General features: G+C 34.2%; 3 protein-coding genes and 1 pseudogene across 5 annotated transcripts; 1 reads left to right on the forward strand and 3 right to left on the reverse strand.

Annotated features, from left to right (window-relative positions):
* The first annotated feature begins 4,356 nt into the window (after nt 1-4,356).
* Nucleotides 4,357-7,203, forward strand: LOC118060039 (psbP-like protein 1, chloroplastic). 2 transcript variants are annotated; one of them, XM_035073131.2, is made up of 8 exons: nt 4,366-4,594; nt 4,706-4,814; nt 5,418-5,498; nt 5,650-5,732; nt 5,891-6,013; nt 6,168-6,239; nt 6,487-6,583; nt 6,854-7,203. In XM_035073131.2, the coding sequence occupies exons 1-8, from the start codon at nt 4,532-4,534 to the stop codon at nt 6,955-6,957; spliced, it is 732 nt and encodes a 243-aa protein (XP_034929022.1). In that variant the 5' UTR covers nt 4,366-4,531; the 3' UTR covers nt 6,958-7,203. The 2 variants fall into 2 exon arrangements, with proteins under 2 accessions (XP_034929021.1, XP_034929022.1); XM_035073130.2 differs by having other exon boundaries at nt 4,357-4,814.
* Nucleotides 7,204-7,615: 412 nt separating this feature from the next.
* Nucleotides 7,616-9,278, reverse strand: LOC118060040 (large ribosomal subunit protein uL23). Of its 2 annotated transcripts, none has more exons than XM_035073132.2 (4): nt 9,171-9,278; nt 8,890-8,936; nt 8,198-8,558; nt 7,616-7,848 (listed from the first exon to the last, which is right to left on the reverse strand). In XM_035073132.2, exons 2-4 carry the CDS (start codon nt 8,903-8,905, stop codon nt 7,764-7,766), a joined length of 462 nt encoding a protein of 153 aa, XP_034929023.1. In that variant the 5' UTR covers nt 8,906-8,936; nt 9,171-9,278; the 3' UTR covers nt 7,616-7,763. The 2 variants fall into 2 exon arrangements, with proteins under 2 accessions (XP_034929023.1, XP_034929024.1); XM_035073133.2 differs by lacking the exon at nt 9,171-9,278 and adding an exon at nt 9,098-9,122.
* A 1,640-nt stretch (nt 9,279-10,918) lies between these two features.
* On the reverse strand, nt 10,919-14,591 carry LOC118059877 (uncharacterized). Its single transcript, XM_035072873.2, has 3 exons — nt 13,914-14,591; nt 11,489-12,133; nt 10,919-11,366 (listed from the first exon to the last, which is right to left on the reverse strand). The coding sequence occupies exons 1-3, from the start codon at nt 14,535-14,537 to the stop codon at nt 11,292-11,294; spliced, it is 1,344 nt and encodes a 447-aa protein (XP_034928764.2). The 5' UTR covers nt 14,538-14,591; the 3' UTR covers nt 10,919-11,291.
* A 606-nt stretch (nt 14,592-15,197) lies between these two features.
* On the reverse strand, nt 15,198-16,578 carry LOC140956038 (uncharacterized; annotated as a pseudogene).
* Nucleotides 16,579-17,084: the final 506 nt, after the last annotated feature.

Raw genomic sequence — 17,084 nt, forward strand, 5'->3', positions numbered from 1 at the left:
AGAGGTCCCCAACTGGAAATGCTTGTAGGAAAGGAAATGCTTTTACTATTGCTCAATTCTTTTTTTATTTTATTTCTTTGCATGTCGTGATTTATGTTTGGTTAACTGTCACCAGGCGGCTAACAACAATAAACGACCACGGATCTCTCTGGGGTTTTCGGCGTTTAAAGTTTAAACTTATGAAATTGTTCTTCTTCTGACCAAGTTTATGTTTTTTGTGTTTATCGTTTTCAGAAGCAATCATGTTTTGGTATGTTCGAGTTTCAAGTTAATAAATTTCATATTACATTTTTTATTCTCGGATTATAATGTTGATTAGCGTAACTTTTATGCCAAGTTATTACAGTATTAATCATGTTTTTTTACATAAACCATTCAAATAAAATCTTGTATTTAAAAGACGTCTTTGATTTTTCATAGCAAAAACTCAAATTACAACCCATGTGTCATTGGAAAGGAGAGGGAAACTTTTTTGTGCTTTATTACTTTTTATATTAAAATATTTTTTTTTATTTTAAATTAATTTTTTAAATATTTTTAAATAATTTTAATATATTAATATTTAAAATAATTTTTAAAAAATTAAATAATATTATTTTTATATATTTTTTAAAAAATAATTTAAAAAATAATTATTACCGTATTCATCCTTCTTTCATGTGAGCGTGTTTGGCAGTGTAGTAGCAATTGCTTTTTAAATAACTTTTCATATTGAAATGCATGTTAATAATATTTTTTTATTTTTTAAAAATTGTTTTTAATATCAATACATTAAAATAATTTAAAAAATATAAAATATACCTAATTTTAATTAAAAAAAATTAAATTTATTAAAACACGGTTTGCACCGTGTTTCTAAACGGTTTGATTGTTAATATCAGTGCATGGATACTGCCGATGGCAGGTGTGCGTTGCAGGGGGTATTTTTGGGAATTGAAACCAGATATTTTGAGTTGGATACTGTTAAAAGCAGCTGATTTGAGCTATTAAGAAGGTGACACGATGGGAAAATGGAAGAGTGGTTGGTGAGATTAGCGTGGCTTTGCAGATAAAGAAAAAAGGATTGTGACAGTAGCGCAGCAGCATGGCCAGTGGGAAGAGTGGGAGTGTGAGCAGCAGACATCATTGATCGTTGAGGGAATGGTGGGTTGGGTTGCATGGAAAGCTTTTTTCTGGCATTTTCTTTGTTCCACTTGGGCCTTTCTTTTTATCTTTTTAAATTTCTTGGTTTTGTGTTTTGATTTCGATGCGACTTTTTCTTCATTGATAATACCAAATGTATAAGATGTTAATTTTAAAACGATCAGGTTCGCAGGGTATATAACCTGGAGTAACTATTTGAAAGTGTAATTATAATTAGTTTTTAAAAAAAAAATTTATGTTAAAATAAATTAAAATAATATTTTTTTATTTTTTAAAAAATTATTTTTGAGACTAGTGCATTAAAACGATCTAAAACACACAAAAAAAATTCTTATAAAAAAAATTAATTTTTATGAAACATTATTTGCACCGCGTTCCCAAACGTTATAAAAGGTTTTTTCGGGTTAATGTTTTGTACAAAAATAATAAGCAGGTTTAGTTAAATAAATAAAAATAAAAATAAATTTATCTTTGAAATAATACTAAGATTTTAATATTTTGAAAATATAAAGTACAAGAAATTCATGTTCTTTCCTCCCTCGCTAATTTCATTTTTCATATAGAGTGATGAAGTCATAAAATATAAGATATTTATAAATAAAGTTGATATATTTCATAATTAATTAATATCTTAATTTAAAGAATTTGATTCATTATTTATATTTAATGTATTTAGTGATTTAATATAAAAAGCTTATAAAGTTGATAACTAATAATAAGTGATGTTTAGTAAAATCAATATGACTTGTAAGTTGTGGTAGTGAGGAGTGATGTCTAGCAAGACAAACAATTGTTAATTGGTGCCTATAAAATATATATTTTTTTATGGGTATAAGAACTCTTCAATAATAAAATCAGCAACTCTATAGAGAGAGAAAATACAATGATATTTTATAAAAATATGCTCCAGAAACACATATGCTATAAATATTAAGAATTAAGAGATTGCGAACCTTTGACTTTAAAGTTTCATTGTGTTTTTTATAGCTCATGAATCCTGTCATTTTGTAGAGAATATGGATTAAAATATAATTTTATTATTGTGATATTTTGAGCTGTACTACATTTAAAATAAAAATCAATATAAAATACTAAGAGATTCGTACGAAGTTCTAAAAATTTTATGATGAGTGATGGGTTCAAACCTGTTAGAAATAAGAAATTAGTCTAAGCACGTTGTTTGGACCCGAGTATATTGGGTTGTAAGTGTGCTTACGAGCTCGCAAGGGTACTGGAGTGCATGCCCTCTATAGAGTTGGGCTTGGGCTATCACGCTCAAACCCACCCTCTGGGCTCTCTATTATATATTGGGCTCGAGCTACCAAGCTCAAATGGTGGTGTTTTTTAAAAATATATTTTGAGAAAATATTTTAGGTATATTTAGAACGGTTTTTTAAGTTTATTTTATTTAGATAAGTTGTAGAGGTAATAATCAAACGGTAGCATTCTTCCGTGTATGATACAAAGTCATCAATTATGGTTAAGTTTTAGGGTAGTTACAATGTTTAACATTAATTAATAATAGCTTTGCTTTAAAGGCCACACAATTAGTTGAGAGACTGATAATTGGATTTCAATTCATGTCTCCCCTGATTTGAAAGGGCACTTAATTTGAATCATTGAATATTTTTGCTACTTGGATTGCACCGGACGAAGAAAATTAAATCCATATACTCCGACGAGCGTAGCTCTTACCAATCCAGGATAATTAATTGTCCCACGCTTGGGTATGGTAGCTTTTTACATGCAGATTTTGTGTGTTAGTTTGACGGGATGGATCGAGCTCATTCTCTAACAGAGCCGTCTGTGTCAGAAAGGAGCATCCACGAGCCAAGAGGGCCATGGCTAAAACGAGGCCGCTTTGTATGACAGTGAAGTAAAGTTGCGGGAAAAGGCTGGCGACGGAGGTGACATTATCATATCGGGAAAATGATGGGCGAGGCTAACTGCAGGAGAGGGGAGGAGGAGGGGATTTGACGGGGTGACTATACTCCAAGCATAAAAGTGAAATATCAGCATCACTGATGGATTGGAATTCTTGCTCCGATTAAAACGTAATTTTGGCATTGAATGGTTGAAAGGCACCACAGCTTTTTTCTCTCCGTTGATTTTTAGAAAATAAATAAATTGATTTTTTTATGTGTTTTTTTATGATTTTAATGTTTTAATATTAATAAATAAATAAATTTTTATATTTTTAATGTATTTTCAATTGAAATTTAACATACACCGAATTTCTAAATATTCTATAAAAAAACGAGGAAATAGGATTAAAATAATATTCGATAGGCAGCCAAGTAGAGGCAGGTTAATGAAGTGTTTGTTTTTACCTTACAATGTATTTTTAATTCTTTTTTTTTTAATGAAAATACTTTTAATATTTTTTTTGATAATTTTGATATGCTATTTTTAAGAATAAAAAAAAAACATAAAAAACTTTATTGTTACTGAGAGAATACCCAACATACATCAAGTATCATAAGTTTGTTGTTTAGACGTGTCAGAAAGCTAAGTATGGTCATTTGGTTGTTAATGATGGCTTTTACGGATTATGAATGGTATAATCCATGATTATATCTCATTAGCAGCTCACCAGTGACCGGTCCAGAAGAGTATTCGTCACGACTGGGTTAACCCTGCTGCATCGTTCTGCGGTCAATAAAGATGCTGGCATTTCTCGTGGAATTGAAAAAAATAAAATAAATTGTGAAACACAGAAATTAAAATAAAAATTATCAAAACGACTACCTCTAATGCGAATTACACGATGCAAGCTGGATTCATATTTCTGGAAATACGTACATTTTAAACTAAATAAAAAACTTGTAAGAAGATTGAATCGAAATTTGGATAAAAAATATTTTATATGTTAAAAGTTTATAAATTTGAGAAACATGAGATCAAAAAAGAAAACATGTACAATCCTAATTGAAAAAACAAGACAAATAATACGACCGAGGAATGCGTGCTTAATTAAGACTTTCTTAAGAAGTCAATTGAAACACAAAAAATTCCAATTGGTTAGTTTAATACGTGGAAGGGAAGAATTGAAACTTTGATGAAAGTTCAGGGGAATAATTGATATAATACAAAATACTAGGGGGGAAACCGAGAAAACCCTCAAACGTTAGGGTGGGAAATCAAAATTTACCCTTAGAGTAAAAAGTCCCATTCCCCTACTCTCGATTCCCAACTCCGAAGAAACGACCTTTACAGGTGGGCCGATGGCTGCAAGGACCCGCGCCAAAGTCCAAAGGCAAACTACTTGCGGATAAGCAGCGGGAGAGCTGAAAAGAAGATAAGCTCTCCACCACAAAAAAAAATCTTACAAGACCAGAGGACAAGAGACTCTCTTGTTCTCACGACACCTTTCTTACACACAACAACAATGGCTTCTTTACAAAACTCACCCTCAGTTTATCATACATTATCTCCATATTCTCTCCCTCAGGTCCTCCATTTCTCCGACTCTCTCTACATTAGCAATACATGTCGGTGTGAATGTTTGAATTTCATTAGAAAAACAGATGTCACATTATGGGTTTCTTGTTTATGTGTACAGGTCGGAGGAGCACAAAAGAATCATGGAATGTTGTCTTTCTGTAGAAGAGGCCTTTCTTTTCTTGTTAGGGCCGAGCAATCATCACCAAATTCAACTTCTCTTTCTCAAGGTGAGTTCTCTTCTCTTTTCTTTTTCATTTTTTTTTCAATTTATTTGCTAAAATTTTTGTACAATGAACAATGTCTATGCACCCGGCTTAGTTAAAGTTACTGCGAGTTGCAATTCTGATGGATTTGACAGAGCATTTCTTGCTTGAAATTAAGCGGTTACTGAAAAAATGAAGCTAGAATGTCATTATACAAGGAAATCGCTGAACTTGTAGTGAAATTATGGAGAATGCTGTTCTTGTGAAAATCTCTTCTGGCAATTTGGTTACGAGGAGAGAACTTGACAAATGCCATTGAAATAATACTGTGCTGAATTCTATGTGATAATTACAAATAAATTATTCTGTCAAAATTGTCTTGATTTGATCTGGAGCTGCTAAATATCAATTGAAGGAATGCAGTTGTCCACACACACCAAAATAAAATAAAATAAAATTTCAAGTCAGAGTGATGTATGTTTAGCCACTATTAGATTACTGGATATAAGGGAAAAACCATACTTTTTAGATGTTGAACTTAAAGTGTTTCTTTAAGTTCAAGGAAGCAGTATCGAAGAAACGTTCTCTGTGTTTTGGTTTGTTTAATCGAACTCTCATTTCCTGCAGTTAGATTTGGGAGACGTGAATTGATAGCAGTGAGTGTCATTGCTCCTTGGGTATCCATGGTTAACCAAACTCCTCCATCATGTAAGCAACCATTTTTTGGATGTTTTCGATGTTGTTCTTGCCAGCTAATGCAGTTTAGCATAGAAATAAACTCATTTAGAATGAACTTTGTGAGTTTCATATAACACCATGTTTGCTGATATCCTAAGAGGACATCCTTGATATGGTTCAGTTGCTGCAGAATCTAAAAAGGGATTTCTTTTAGTCACGGACAAGAAGGATGGATACTCATTTCTCTACCCATTTGGGTGGCAGGTATGGTTTCCTAAAGCTTTTCTTCTCTGTTCCCCTCCTCATGTTCATAACTCATGCATTCTTCTCTTTAGTTGATCTAGCTGCTAGCCACAAGCAACAAATATTTGATACAACATGTTCAGATTGGTTTTTCATGTTTTCTCTGTTGGCCGTGGCAGGAAGTTGTCATCGAAGGACAAGACAAGGTCTTTAAAGATGTCATCGAGCCCTTAGAAAGTATCAGTGTGAATGTGATCCCTACCGTCAAACAAGATATTCGAGACTTTGGACCTCCACAACAGGTTTTCCATATACACTTTACAACCCAACTTTTTTATTATAGAGGCGGTAACCTTATTTCCCATTTATGCTCTTGCTCCAGTTTATAATTTTAGCTCATATCTTTAAGTCTCTAAGTGATGGAGGATGCTAATGTTCACCGTGCATTTATCTCAGGTTGCTGAAACATTGATAAAAAAGGTTTTGGCCCCTCCTTCACAGAAAACAAAACTAATTGAGGCAAAAGAGGTTTGATTTCTTGAGTCTTCTAGTTTCAGAATTCACGCATGCTTTTACTGTTTCAACGCTGTTTAGCAGCATGATTTCAAGTAACTGGGGCAGTTCAATTATGTAGAATGTCCTTGTTCTATTGAAATGTATCTCCCTTTGAGTAGCTAAACAGATAATCGTTTAATTTAGGCTTGTGTAAATTTACAATTAAGGTTTTGTTGGTAAAAGAACAGTTGACTGATATTATTGTGCGTTGATGGTGCAGCACGGTGCTGATGGGAAAATTTATTACACATTTGAGTTCGTTGCTCAGGCTCCAAATTTTACCCGCCATGCTCTTAGTGCAATCGCTATTGGCAATGGTATGGAATGTATATTTTACTATTTTACTGAGAAATGGATTGTGTAATCTCTGGCACCCATCCCATTATTCAAAGCTCACTCCTTAGGTTCCAGAATGATTTCATGAAAACAAATTTGAATCCAGATAATTATCATTAGTTCAGTACTTGGGATTATTGATTCAGGGTCTGAGACAGAGCCCTCATGCTTCACTGATTAATGAGAGACATGTTTCAGCCATTTAAAAAAGAAATTGAGCAATGCTTGTGTTCCTGGAAATTTCATGGCAGGTAAATTCTACACTTTGACAACGGGAGCCAATGAACGACGGTGGGAGAAGATGAAGGATAAATTGCAGACGGTCATTGATTCCTTCGAAATTTTCAATGTTTGATGTCGTTGTTCAGTTTTCAGTTTTCCTGCATAGGAACAACCCTCTCTTAAGAGTTGTACGAGGCACGTTTCTTATCACCATGTATTCCTCCCCATTTCCCTTCTTTCTTATCCTTTTCCCTTTTCTGTTGTAGAGGAACCCCCCATTTCCCTTCTTTCTTCTCGTTCACCCTTTTATGTTGTAGAGGAACATCTGATATACGAAGTTCTATGGGTCTTGATATGAAGATAAACCTTCCCTTCACTATTCTTCAGTGTCATTAACATATTACAGGTGCAAGTATTGCTGTTCTCTTCCTTCTAATGATGCAAAACCGTAATGAAAAACGCAGTGCTTTCTGTCAATTGGAAACCAAGACAATCTCAAAAGAGCGAGGGAGAGGACCAGAATTTTTTTTGCAAACCCAATGGTTAGATTCATTTCGAGAAAGAAAACATAGCCCCTGAATAAATATAATCACCGCCGGGATAGTAACTTAAATTTGCAGTTCCCTCAAAGGCAGTAGTAGTTCAAAGAACCTTCCTAGAGATTCTATGCCACAAAATTTGGACAAAGCAAAAGTTGATGTGTCAGGTGTTATAGTCCGATAAATCTTGAAAAACAAATCGAGTTGGCCAAAGACAAGGCATAACAAAGGTGCCAAACATAACAAAAGGTATAATAGAAAAATAGTTCTCAAAATATATTAAAGAAAAACAAACATAACATTGGAGTCCTAACAAACTGCACTGCTCCTAACAAAACTGTCAACAGTACGCTTGGTATCACTTTGCTCGTCAGAACAAATAGCTACCAAAAACACAGATTTATATGATCCCAATCTTGTTTGCCACATCTAAGGCATCATAATCAGGAGTCAACCTGACGTATGCCTTCTTAGTTCCATCAGGCCTGCATTAAAATAGATATAGTTAGTGCCACTTTCAAAATCGAATTAAGAAAGATGAGCAGAGTTAAGATCATGGCAGATTATCAATCAAGAAACATGGATTCTGTGTGGAGTAGTATAAAATGATGCACCAGTCAAATTATATGGTTGGGGTTTCAGAATTACTAATTCACAAGAATGGAGTAGAGTAGTGTACTGCACCATGTCACATTACAGGATACAAATTCTAAAACTTGCCTCTTGGAACAGTTACAAGAGGCAAGAATATTCATCAGGATCAGACCAGCAGCAGTCACCTTATCATAAATGTAAAAGGTCAAAACGACTTGGTTTCAAGTAACCAAAATTTACCTGATCAAAGTATTCACTTTCTTGGTCTGAATGTCGTACATCTTCTTAACTGCATCTTTAATTTTCTTCTTGTCTGCACGAATGTCAACAATGAACACCAGGGTATTGTTGTCTTCAATCTTTTTCATTGCAGACTCAGTAGTAAGTGGATATTTCAGAATCTGATAGTGGTCCAGCTTATTTCTAGGTGTTGCACTGATGCGTGGATACTTGGGATTCCTCTCCTTCTTCAAAGTCCTGGGACGGTGAAATGTAACCTTTGTCCGGATCTTCTTTGTTTTCTTGAATGTTGGCCCTGATTTCACAGCCCTGGCAGCCTTCTGGGCTTGTGCCTTTGGATCAGGCTTTCTGGATGCATCAGCTGCAATGGCGTAGACAATAAGTTTCTCAATCAATACATTCCTCAACTAGAAGAGGTGTAAAATAAGCAAAAACTTTCCATTTACAGATTACAAAACCAGCACCTCATAGCTTAATTCCTTCATAGAAATTAAATTCACAACGAACAAACAAGCAACATGGTTTCAAAACAAAAAGGGAACAGCTAGAAAACCATCAAAATGAATTAGCGAATATAAACCAAGAACAACGTCAAATCACAACAAAGCCAAAGACCACTACTATCACACAGATTAACACGTGTGAATATAAATTAAAACAGTTAGCAAAAAGAGAGTAAGAAACAAACGTACCTTTAGCCGGAGACATTGTAGCAACCACTTCACAGACACCACTAAACCTGATAACAAAAACCCAAAACCAAAACTTCAGGATAAAAAAAGTACCCCTAAAAACTAAAACCTTATAAGAGAAAATACCATAAGGGTATAATATGTCAAGATCTATAACAACTTGAGTTCATTTCAGGATAAAAGGTAAGAGTTTTGGATTTGATAAAACCTGCAAGTAGGGTTCTATCGAGAACACCAAATAAAAGTGATGGTGAAGAGACAACAGAGATGAGATGACAGACCTTAGTTGCTGCGGCTGTGAACTAGGGTTTTTCCCAAGCGGAGAAGATGGAGAGATGGTGCCTTATATAATTTTCAACAATTACTAATTTAACCTACTTAGTTATGGGTTGGGCTGGGTACTGATGAGAAGTGTTGTTAATGGGCTTAAATTAAGATTTTTTTTAAACTGGGCTTGATTTTAAACCCCATAACTAATCCATCTGGTTTCAATTTTTTTTTTAATCGATCACGCTGTTTGGAATAAATTTTGAAATTCTTTTTGTTTATATTTTATATATTTTTTAATATTTTAACATTAAAATAATTTTTTAAAAATAAAAAATATTATTTTAATATATTTTTAAATAAAACACATTTTAAAAAATAAACATTATATTACTTTTAAAACACTATGTTATTCCAATTGATAAAGTACTTTTTTTTTATTATGTATTTTATTATTATTAAACCTATGAAAACTCAGTTGTTTAATATATTAATGTGTTTGTTACTGTAATAGCTTTTATGATTGTGATTATAATATTTTATAAAAAAATATTTTTAGTGAGGTTGATTTGGTAAAATATATATTTGGTTAAAACTATGGTTAAAATTGAAGTTGAACAAAAAATAATTTAATGTGTTTGATTAAGAGTACTTTTCAAATTGAGGTTATAAACTAACTAAAAAAGACATGTTAATAATAATGGTTTTTAATTAAAATATTGTAGATTTAACTATTGTTATTACATCATGAAATAAACAATACTTTATATAAAATATTTTTTATTGTTCCATTAAACCATATGCAATTCCATCATATACAAAATTCATCCTACAAGGACTATGGTTTTCATGGGTTATTGAGCGTGCAATAACATCAGGTAAAATATCATCAGCAACAAAATAGAGATTGCGATCAAATTGTGCAAATGTTATATCATCATGTGATCTTCTTCTAATGTAATTATATAGTGCCATTAAATAATGTTAAATATTGATTTTTTTTTAATAAAACATAATATCTAATAATATTATTTGGATTTTTTTATTTTACTAAGTCGAATTAAATCTAATGTATTTAGATTTAGGTTCGACCCGTTCCAGCCTATGAACAATGAAGAGTAAATTCACTAGCAGGATTTTAGGAAACAGGATGAAAATTTAGGAAATGTCAGGATTTTTCTAGATTTGAACAATGAAGACTTCTCGGGTTGTTTTGAAATTTTTTTGCAATAGTTAATTATCTAAACAGGTGGTGAAGAAGAGAGGAGAACACGCATTTGCGAAAAGCAAATTCAAATTGCTTTTTAAGAAATTGAGTTTCAGCCTCCGTTCCGGGTGAGACTCATAACAATAAAAGTATAGTTAATATTTAACAAAACATTTATAAACAACAGTTTATGTAAACACAGCCATGGTGCCAAACAAGCACTAAAATAACCACGCCCTCAGCCCTACACAAAACCACCAGTACTCTGGTGATCTGAAATAGCTTGCTTGGAGGCCGTGGTGGTTTTGTTGGCACCAATAAACCTCACTTCTCGATTCACTGAACATTTGCAAACATTAAAAATGGAGTTAAGATTGTCTGTCGTAGAGAGACATTTGCATGGACCAGAAGGACTTTAAAGCTTCGGGTGTGGAGTCTTTGCACTGGTGCAAGTCAGCAAGAAACGCATTTTGGAGACAAAGCGTGTGAGTAAGTTTCATTGGGCTCTCATGCAGATTTCCAAGGTGGAATTTGTGTTTGAGGCAAAGCAAACAATTGTTAAGATAACCATTTCTGATTTATAATATAAAAATCTTGACTTGGTATAATACAAAGAAATGTAGATGAGGAGGGGAAACTACTCACTCCATCGCATTCTCATTTCACAAAATTCAAAATAAAGCAACAATGAAAGATAAATGAAAAAGAAAAGCATAATAAAGCAACAAAGAAAAACAAATAAAAAAGTCAAGCATATTCAGAAGGAAGATGAATGATCAACGATTCATCATTGCAGTCCAAAAACAAAATCAAATTTCTCCAACTTATTTTCTGATTACTTCCTCACAGACATAGTAAATTTAGAAATTGAAGAACGCGCATCAACTCCTTTTTTTTCTAATTCGATACTGGCTCGCCATCTCCGTCCTTAATTCAGCTTTGGAAGGAAAACAGCAGTGAGAGCATCCTTCGACAAAAGAGAAGCTTTCAACAATTCAAGACCCTGAAATTTATAAAAGAACAACGGGCACAGAGAAAGCCACATAGACGTTGTATAAACTGTCGTTAGACAACAAGAAAAAACTACAACGAACAATACAAGACAGAGTTCAAAACAAGCAGTACCTCATTGATCCCAAGTTCAACAACTTTCTCCTCAAGCACACCAAAATCCTTGATATCGAACTTGTTTAGCAGACCAACACCAGACACCATTGACATTGGAGAGACGGACAAATCACCTGTCACCATGTAAGTGACCAGGCCCTTCACGTAACCTCCCTGCTCACTACTTGGCGTGTCTGTGGAAGTGGATGAATCATTCATGTCAGCAAACTTCACTTCTTCACTCATATAACCAGTACCATAGCCTTGTGACCTGCAATGACTACAAACAGACTTTTGACTATCCGACACGTACCCTGGATGGTTTGAGCAATAGTATAACTTCCGGTTTTCAGGCTTTTTAGTGTCAGGAAGCAAGAAACTTGGATTGGTGACCTGGGTTGTTATAGTTTGTTTCAAAATGGAATCCTTGTTTTGGTTAGGCTGCATGTACGATTCATCCAGCTTTTCAAGGCTCCCGTAAAGATTTGCTATGCAGCCAATCATGGTTGATTTTGTGAGGAGCCGAATGACGGTACCCACAGGCAGAGCGAGCAGGCTGAGGAGGAAATCGACAAAGTCTTTCCCTGCTTCAGCAAAGACGACTTTGTTGTGTTTTGAATCAATAAGAAGCTTCAAGCTAATTTTGGAGGATGACATTGTTAGCTACTTTAATGATCACTAACAAGCTGGTTTTGTTTTTGTTGACGACATGAAAGCAAATTAAGGTTTCAATATATAGAGAGGAAAAGACTCTATCAGGAGGCTTTAGTGCAAAGGATTTTATGGAAACATGTCAAAGAACCATCTCAACCCAAAAATTTAAGTTTATATGTGAGGTTCCAAGAAATGATTTATATTATTCTCTAACACATCCTCTTAAATAAAAGTCATTTGAGCTTGAAACTTGTACAGGTTCATATTATCTTGTGTTTAATTTTTATCAAATAAATAGGGATGGTGATATTCGAACTCGTGACCACTTGATCATCAAAACTTTGATACCATATTTTAAAATCATTTTAACCCAAAAATTTAAACTGTTAGGTGAGGTCCCAAAAAATAATTTATATTATTTTCTAACAAAGCACCCGAAAAACTTCAAGGGTAAGCATGCACCAAAAAAAGACTTCGATGCTAAGTTGCAAGGTATGGTGGGGACGAAGCCCACTACATTGTAAAAAAAGAAGGTTTTTTTATTTATTTTACTCTGATATAGTTAAAAATCAATTATGAAAAAAATAAAATATAAAAAATAAAATCTTCACAAATTACTAAGATGAGATAAGAAAGAGAGAAATATGGTGGAGACAATTCTATTGATATTATTAAAAAAATCTCAACCATGATATCAAGAAAAGTCTTCATCGATATCCTAAAAAAGCCACGCATGAGTTATTTTAAAACAAGTGAGCTCGGCTATTTTTAAATAGCTCAAGTGGTCCACTTCATTTATTTTTAGTAATTTTTTTTAGTGTTATTAAATTTATCTTGTCAATTATTTTTTATGAAACTAATAATGTCATTATAAGAGTTTTAATATATCTTAGTTTTTTTTTATTGTAAATTGTATTGGGCATTTTATAATTTAAGAGAGTTCGTTGTGACATAATTTTTTAAATATTTTTTTGTATTGTATTTATTTTCACTGTGTTAGAGTAAAAAAAAAATCGACAAAAAGGAGCCATACTATTTGAATTTTGAAGACAATAAATGGACTCAGCATCATGCTGGCAAAAACTTTCTGCACCAAAAGTTTGCTGAAATTATGGCTAGGATTGTGGCATAAAATGGAAAATTAATATATAAAATAAAAATAAATGGTGAAATGACAGAATAGGTAAAATAGTATATTTTTTATTGTCGCGGTTTCAAACCGTGAAATCAGTTTATTTTTTATGAGAGATATAGAATTAATTATAAGACAAAGAAAATCATAATAAAGCAACAAAGAAATGTAGATGAGGAGGGGAAACTACTCACTCCATCGCATTCTCATTTCACAAAATTCAAAATAAAGCAACAGTGAAAGACAAATGAAAGAAGAAAAGCATAATAAAGCAACAAAGAAAAGGCCAGGCATATTCAAAAGGAAGACGAATGGTCATCATTGCAGTCCAAGAACAAAATTAAAGTTCTCCAACTTATTTTCTAATTACTTCCTCACAGACATAGTAAATTTAGAAATTGAAGAACGCGCATCAACTCCTTTTTGTCTAATTTGATTCTACTGGCTCGCCATCTCTGTCCTTAATTCAGCTTTGGAAGGAAAGCAGCAGTGAGAGCATCCTTCGACAAAAGAGAAGCTTTCAACAATTCAAGACCCTGAAATTTATAAAAGAACAACGGGCACAGAGAAAGCCACATAGACGTAGTATACACTATCGTTAGACAACAAAAAAAACTACAATGAACAATACAAGACAGAGTTCAAAACAAGCAGTACCTCCTTGATCCCAAATTCAACAACCTTCTCCTCAAGCAGACTAAAATCCTTGATTTCGATCTTGTTTAGCAGACCAACAACGGACACCATTGACATTGGAGACACTGACAAATCATTTGTCACCATGTAGGTGACCAGGCCCTTCACGTAACCTCCGGCCTGATCACTAGCTGGTGTATCTGTGGAGGCGGAGACATTCGTGCCAACGAACTTGACTACTTGATTCATACTTCTTGATCTGCAACAACTGCAAACAGAGTTTTGAATATCTGACACGTACCCTGGATGGCTTGAGCAATAGTATAACTTCCGGTTTTCAGGCATTTTAGTGTCAGGAAGCAAGAAATTTGGATTGGTGACCTGGGTTGTTATAGTTGGTTTCAAAATGGAATCCTTGTTTTGGTTAGGCTGCAGGTACGATTCATCCAGCTTTTCAAGGCTCCCGTAAAGATTTGATATGCAGCCAATCGTTGTTGATTTTGTGAGGAGCCGAATGACGGTACCCAGAGGCAAAGCAAGCAGGCTAAGGAGGAAATCCACAAAGTCTTTCCCTGCTTCCGCTAAGACGACTTTGTTGCGCTTTGCATCAATGAGAAGCTTCAAGCTCATTTTAGAGGCTGCCATTGCTACCAAGTTGGCTTTAGGTTTCTTGACCACTTGAATGCGAAGTTATGATCAATATCCAATATCCATATATAGAGGAAATGATTCAATCGGTAGGCCTCACTGCATGGGGAAGAGAAATAGTTGTAGAGAAGGTCTGCTCCATGCATGCTAGTTTTGGATTTCCCATGATAGAGTCATTTATTAAGTTCATGCATGCGTCCCATTGGTGGATTCCCCACGATCCGCTATTAATTTATTAAGATCATTTATTAAGTTCATGTATGCGTCCCATTGTTTCGGATTCCCCACGTCCCGGAAGAGTATTGTGTTTTTCCTTCCGTTTATTTCATAGAAAAAGCTACCTAGTTTTTCCACTCATTTCCATCCCTCAAGTTTTCTGGATTATATAGCAAAAGGCATTAAAAATCACGGAACACAATAGTATTCTCTGACTATTGAGAAACTACTAGCTAAACTTGCAAGTCCTAAACCAAACAAGACCGAACCCGACCATCATTGTTTTTTTTTTTTTTTTTTTTGCATAGAGAGAATAAAATCAAAAACAAGAAAAAAAAATTAAAAATAAAAGAGCCAAACTCTCTTTGCATGTGTGTATAAAATATTTTTTTTTTAAAAAAACAGCAGGAATGAGAAAACATCTGTGTCAACATCCAATAACTAGACCAAAACTCTGATCCATATATCGGCAATTATCTTAAAAGTGGAAGCTTCCATGAACAGCTTTGCATTTTCTGCATAGCCCGGACCAGCCCTGGATGGGCAGCGGCAGCAGATTATGAAGCAATTTAAAAGCATTTTTGAAATTGACATTTTCATCTCGTTCTATATTACATGGAAAAAGTCTGATCCTTTAGTCAGCAGATCTTGTTGCAAGTCCAGCAGCAGAATCCAAGTAGCAAAATAGGAAATTCATAGGTTATAATGTGCTGATCTTTAGCTCTATCTGTAGCAGGACTACAGATCATTGCTGATTGACCATGCTTGGTATGTAATTTATTCATATATTGCGAAGCTCGATCTCTCAACTAATAATGTTCTTGCCAATAAACTATAGCTCAATTGTAATTACTATTTTCCATTTCTTGAGAACATCTCGAGTTCAATCATCTCCTTCATATATATATATATATATATATATATATAAACTAATAAAGGTCTTGCATGGACGCTAAAACATCTAGACTATTGTTAAACATAAAAGAACAAGGACCAAGGAAAGCCACATAGTATAAACTATCGTTAAACAATAATTAAAGCCACTAGTTTAAAACGAACAATAAAATGCAGAGTTGAAAAGTCATTACCTCATTGATCCAAAATTCAACAACCTTCTACTCGAGCACACTAAAATCCTTGATTTCGATCTTGTTTAGCAGACCAACGACGGACACCATTGACATTGGAGACAGTACTGACAAATCATCTGTCATCATGGAAGTGACCAGGCCCTTCACGTAACCTCCGGCCTGATCACTAGTTGGTGTATCTGTGGAGGTGGAATCATTCGTCCCAACAAACTTCACTTCTTGACTCAGATAACGAGTACCATAGCCTTGTGATCTGCAATGACGGTACTACAAATAGAGTTTTGAATATCTGACACGTATCCTGGATGGCTTGTGCAATAGTATAACTTCCGGTTTTCAGGCTTTTTAGTGTCAGGAAGCAAGAAATTTGGATTGGTGACCCGGGCTATTATAATGGGTTTTAAAATGGAATCCTAGTTCTGGTTAGGCTGCAGGTACGATTCATCCAGCTTTTCAAGACTCCCGTAAAGACTTGCTATGCAGCCAATCATGGTTGATTTTGTGAGGAGCTGAATGACAGTACCCAAAGGCAAAGCAAGCAGGTTAAGGAGGAAATCTACAAAGTCTTTCCCTGCTTCAGCAAAGACGACTTTGTTGTGTTTTGAATCAATAAGAACCTTCAAGCTCATTTTAGAGCTGTGTGTGTATACGCATGCTGCTTGCCAGATGGAGACTAATTCAAGGGGAAGATGAAATACGGCTGAAGGGAAGGTTTGCTTCACGCTTGCCATTAATTGTTTTATAATGGATGAGAGCTCAATGAAACTTACCTTGAACATTCTTTTATGTTTTGTGTGTTGTTGTTATGATAAACTAAACATCCTTAATTACTTATTAGTCTAAAACAATACAACATCTTTTCACGACAACGTTTTGCTTTGCTTGCATCAATAAGAAGCTTCAAGCTCATTTCAGAGGGTGCCATGGCTACCAAGTTGGCTTTAGATTTATTGACCACTAGAATACAAAGTTATCATCAAAGTATATATAGAGGAAACGATTCTATCAGGAGGCTTTCACTGCACGGGGTAGAGAAATAGTTTATGAGAAGGTCGAATCCATGCAAGAAAGTTCTGGATTTCCCATGATAGACATTTTTGTTCATCCATGCATGCCGTTGTTCGATTCCCCACGAACAGCTATTAGTTATTTAAGTTTTATAGTATTTGACTAATTAACTGCGATGAACGATACTGGTAAAATAAAATTATGATACTGACTAAATTTGGAAATATGA

The sequence above is a fragment of the Populus alba genome, chromosome 10, assembly GCF_005239225.2.
Source record: "Populus alba chromosome 10, ASM523922v2, whole genome shotgun sequence".
NCBI classification, from domain to species: Eukaryota; Viridiplantae; Streptophyta; class Magnoliopsida; order Malpighiales; family Salicaceae; genus Populus; species Populus alba.

Coding starts and splice junctions, on each gene's coding strand:
- LOC118060039 (XM_035073130.2), top strand. CDS start 4,532: ATGGCTTCTTTACAAAACTCACCCTCAGTTTATCATACATTATCTCCA. Junction 5,733..5,890: donor TCTACCCATTTGGGTGGCAG/GTATGGTTTCCT, acceptor TGGCCGTGGCAG/GAAGTTGTCATCGAAGGACA. Junction 6,014..6,167: donor ACTTTGGACCTCCACAACAG/GTTTTCCATATA, acceptor CATTTATCTCAG/GTTGCTGAAACATTGATAAA.
- LOC118060040 (XM_035073132.2), bottom strand. Junction 7,849..8,197: donor AAAGTGAATACTTTGATCAG/GTAAATTTTGGT, acceptor ATTTTAATGCAG/GCCTGATGGAACTAAGAAGG.
- LOC118059877 (XM_035072873.2), bottom strand. CDS start 14,537: ATGGCAGCCTCTAAAATGAGCTTGAAGCTTCTCATTGATGCAAAGCGC. Junction 12,134..13,913: donor TTGAATTTGGGATCAAGGAG/GTACTGCTTGTT, acceptor TCATTAAAGTAG/CTAACAATGTCATCCTCCAA. Junction 11,367..11,488: donor TTGAACTTGGGATCAATGAG/GTACTGCTTGTT, acceptor TATAAATTTCAG/GGTCTTGAATTGTTGAAAGC.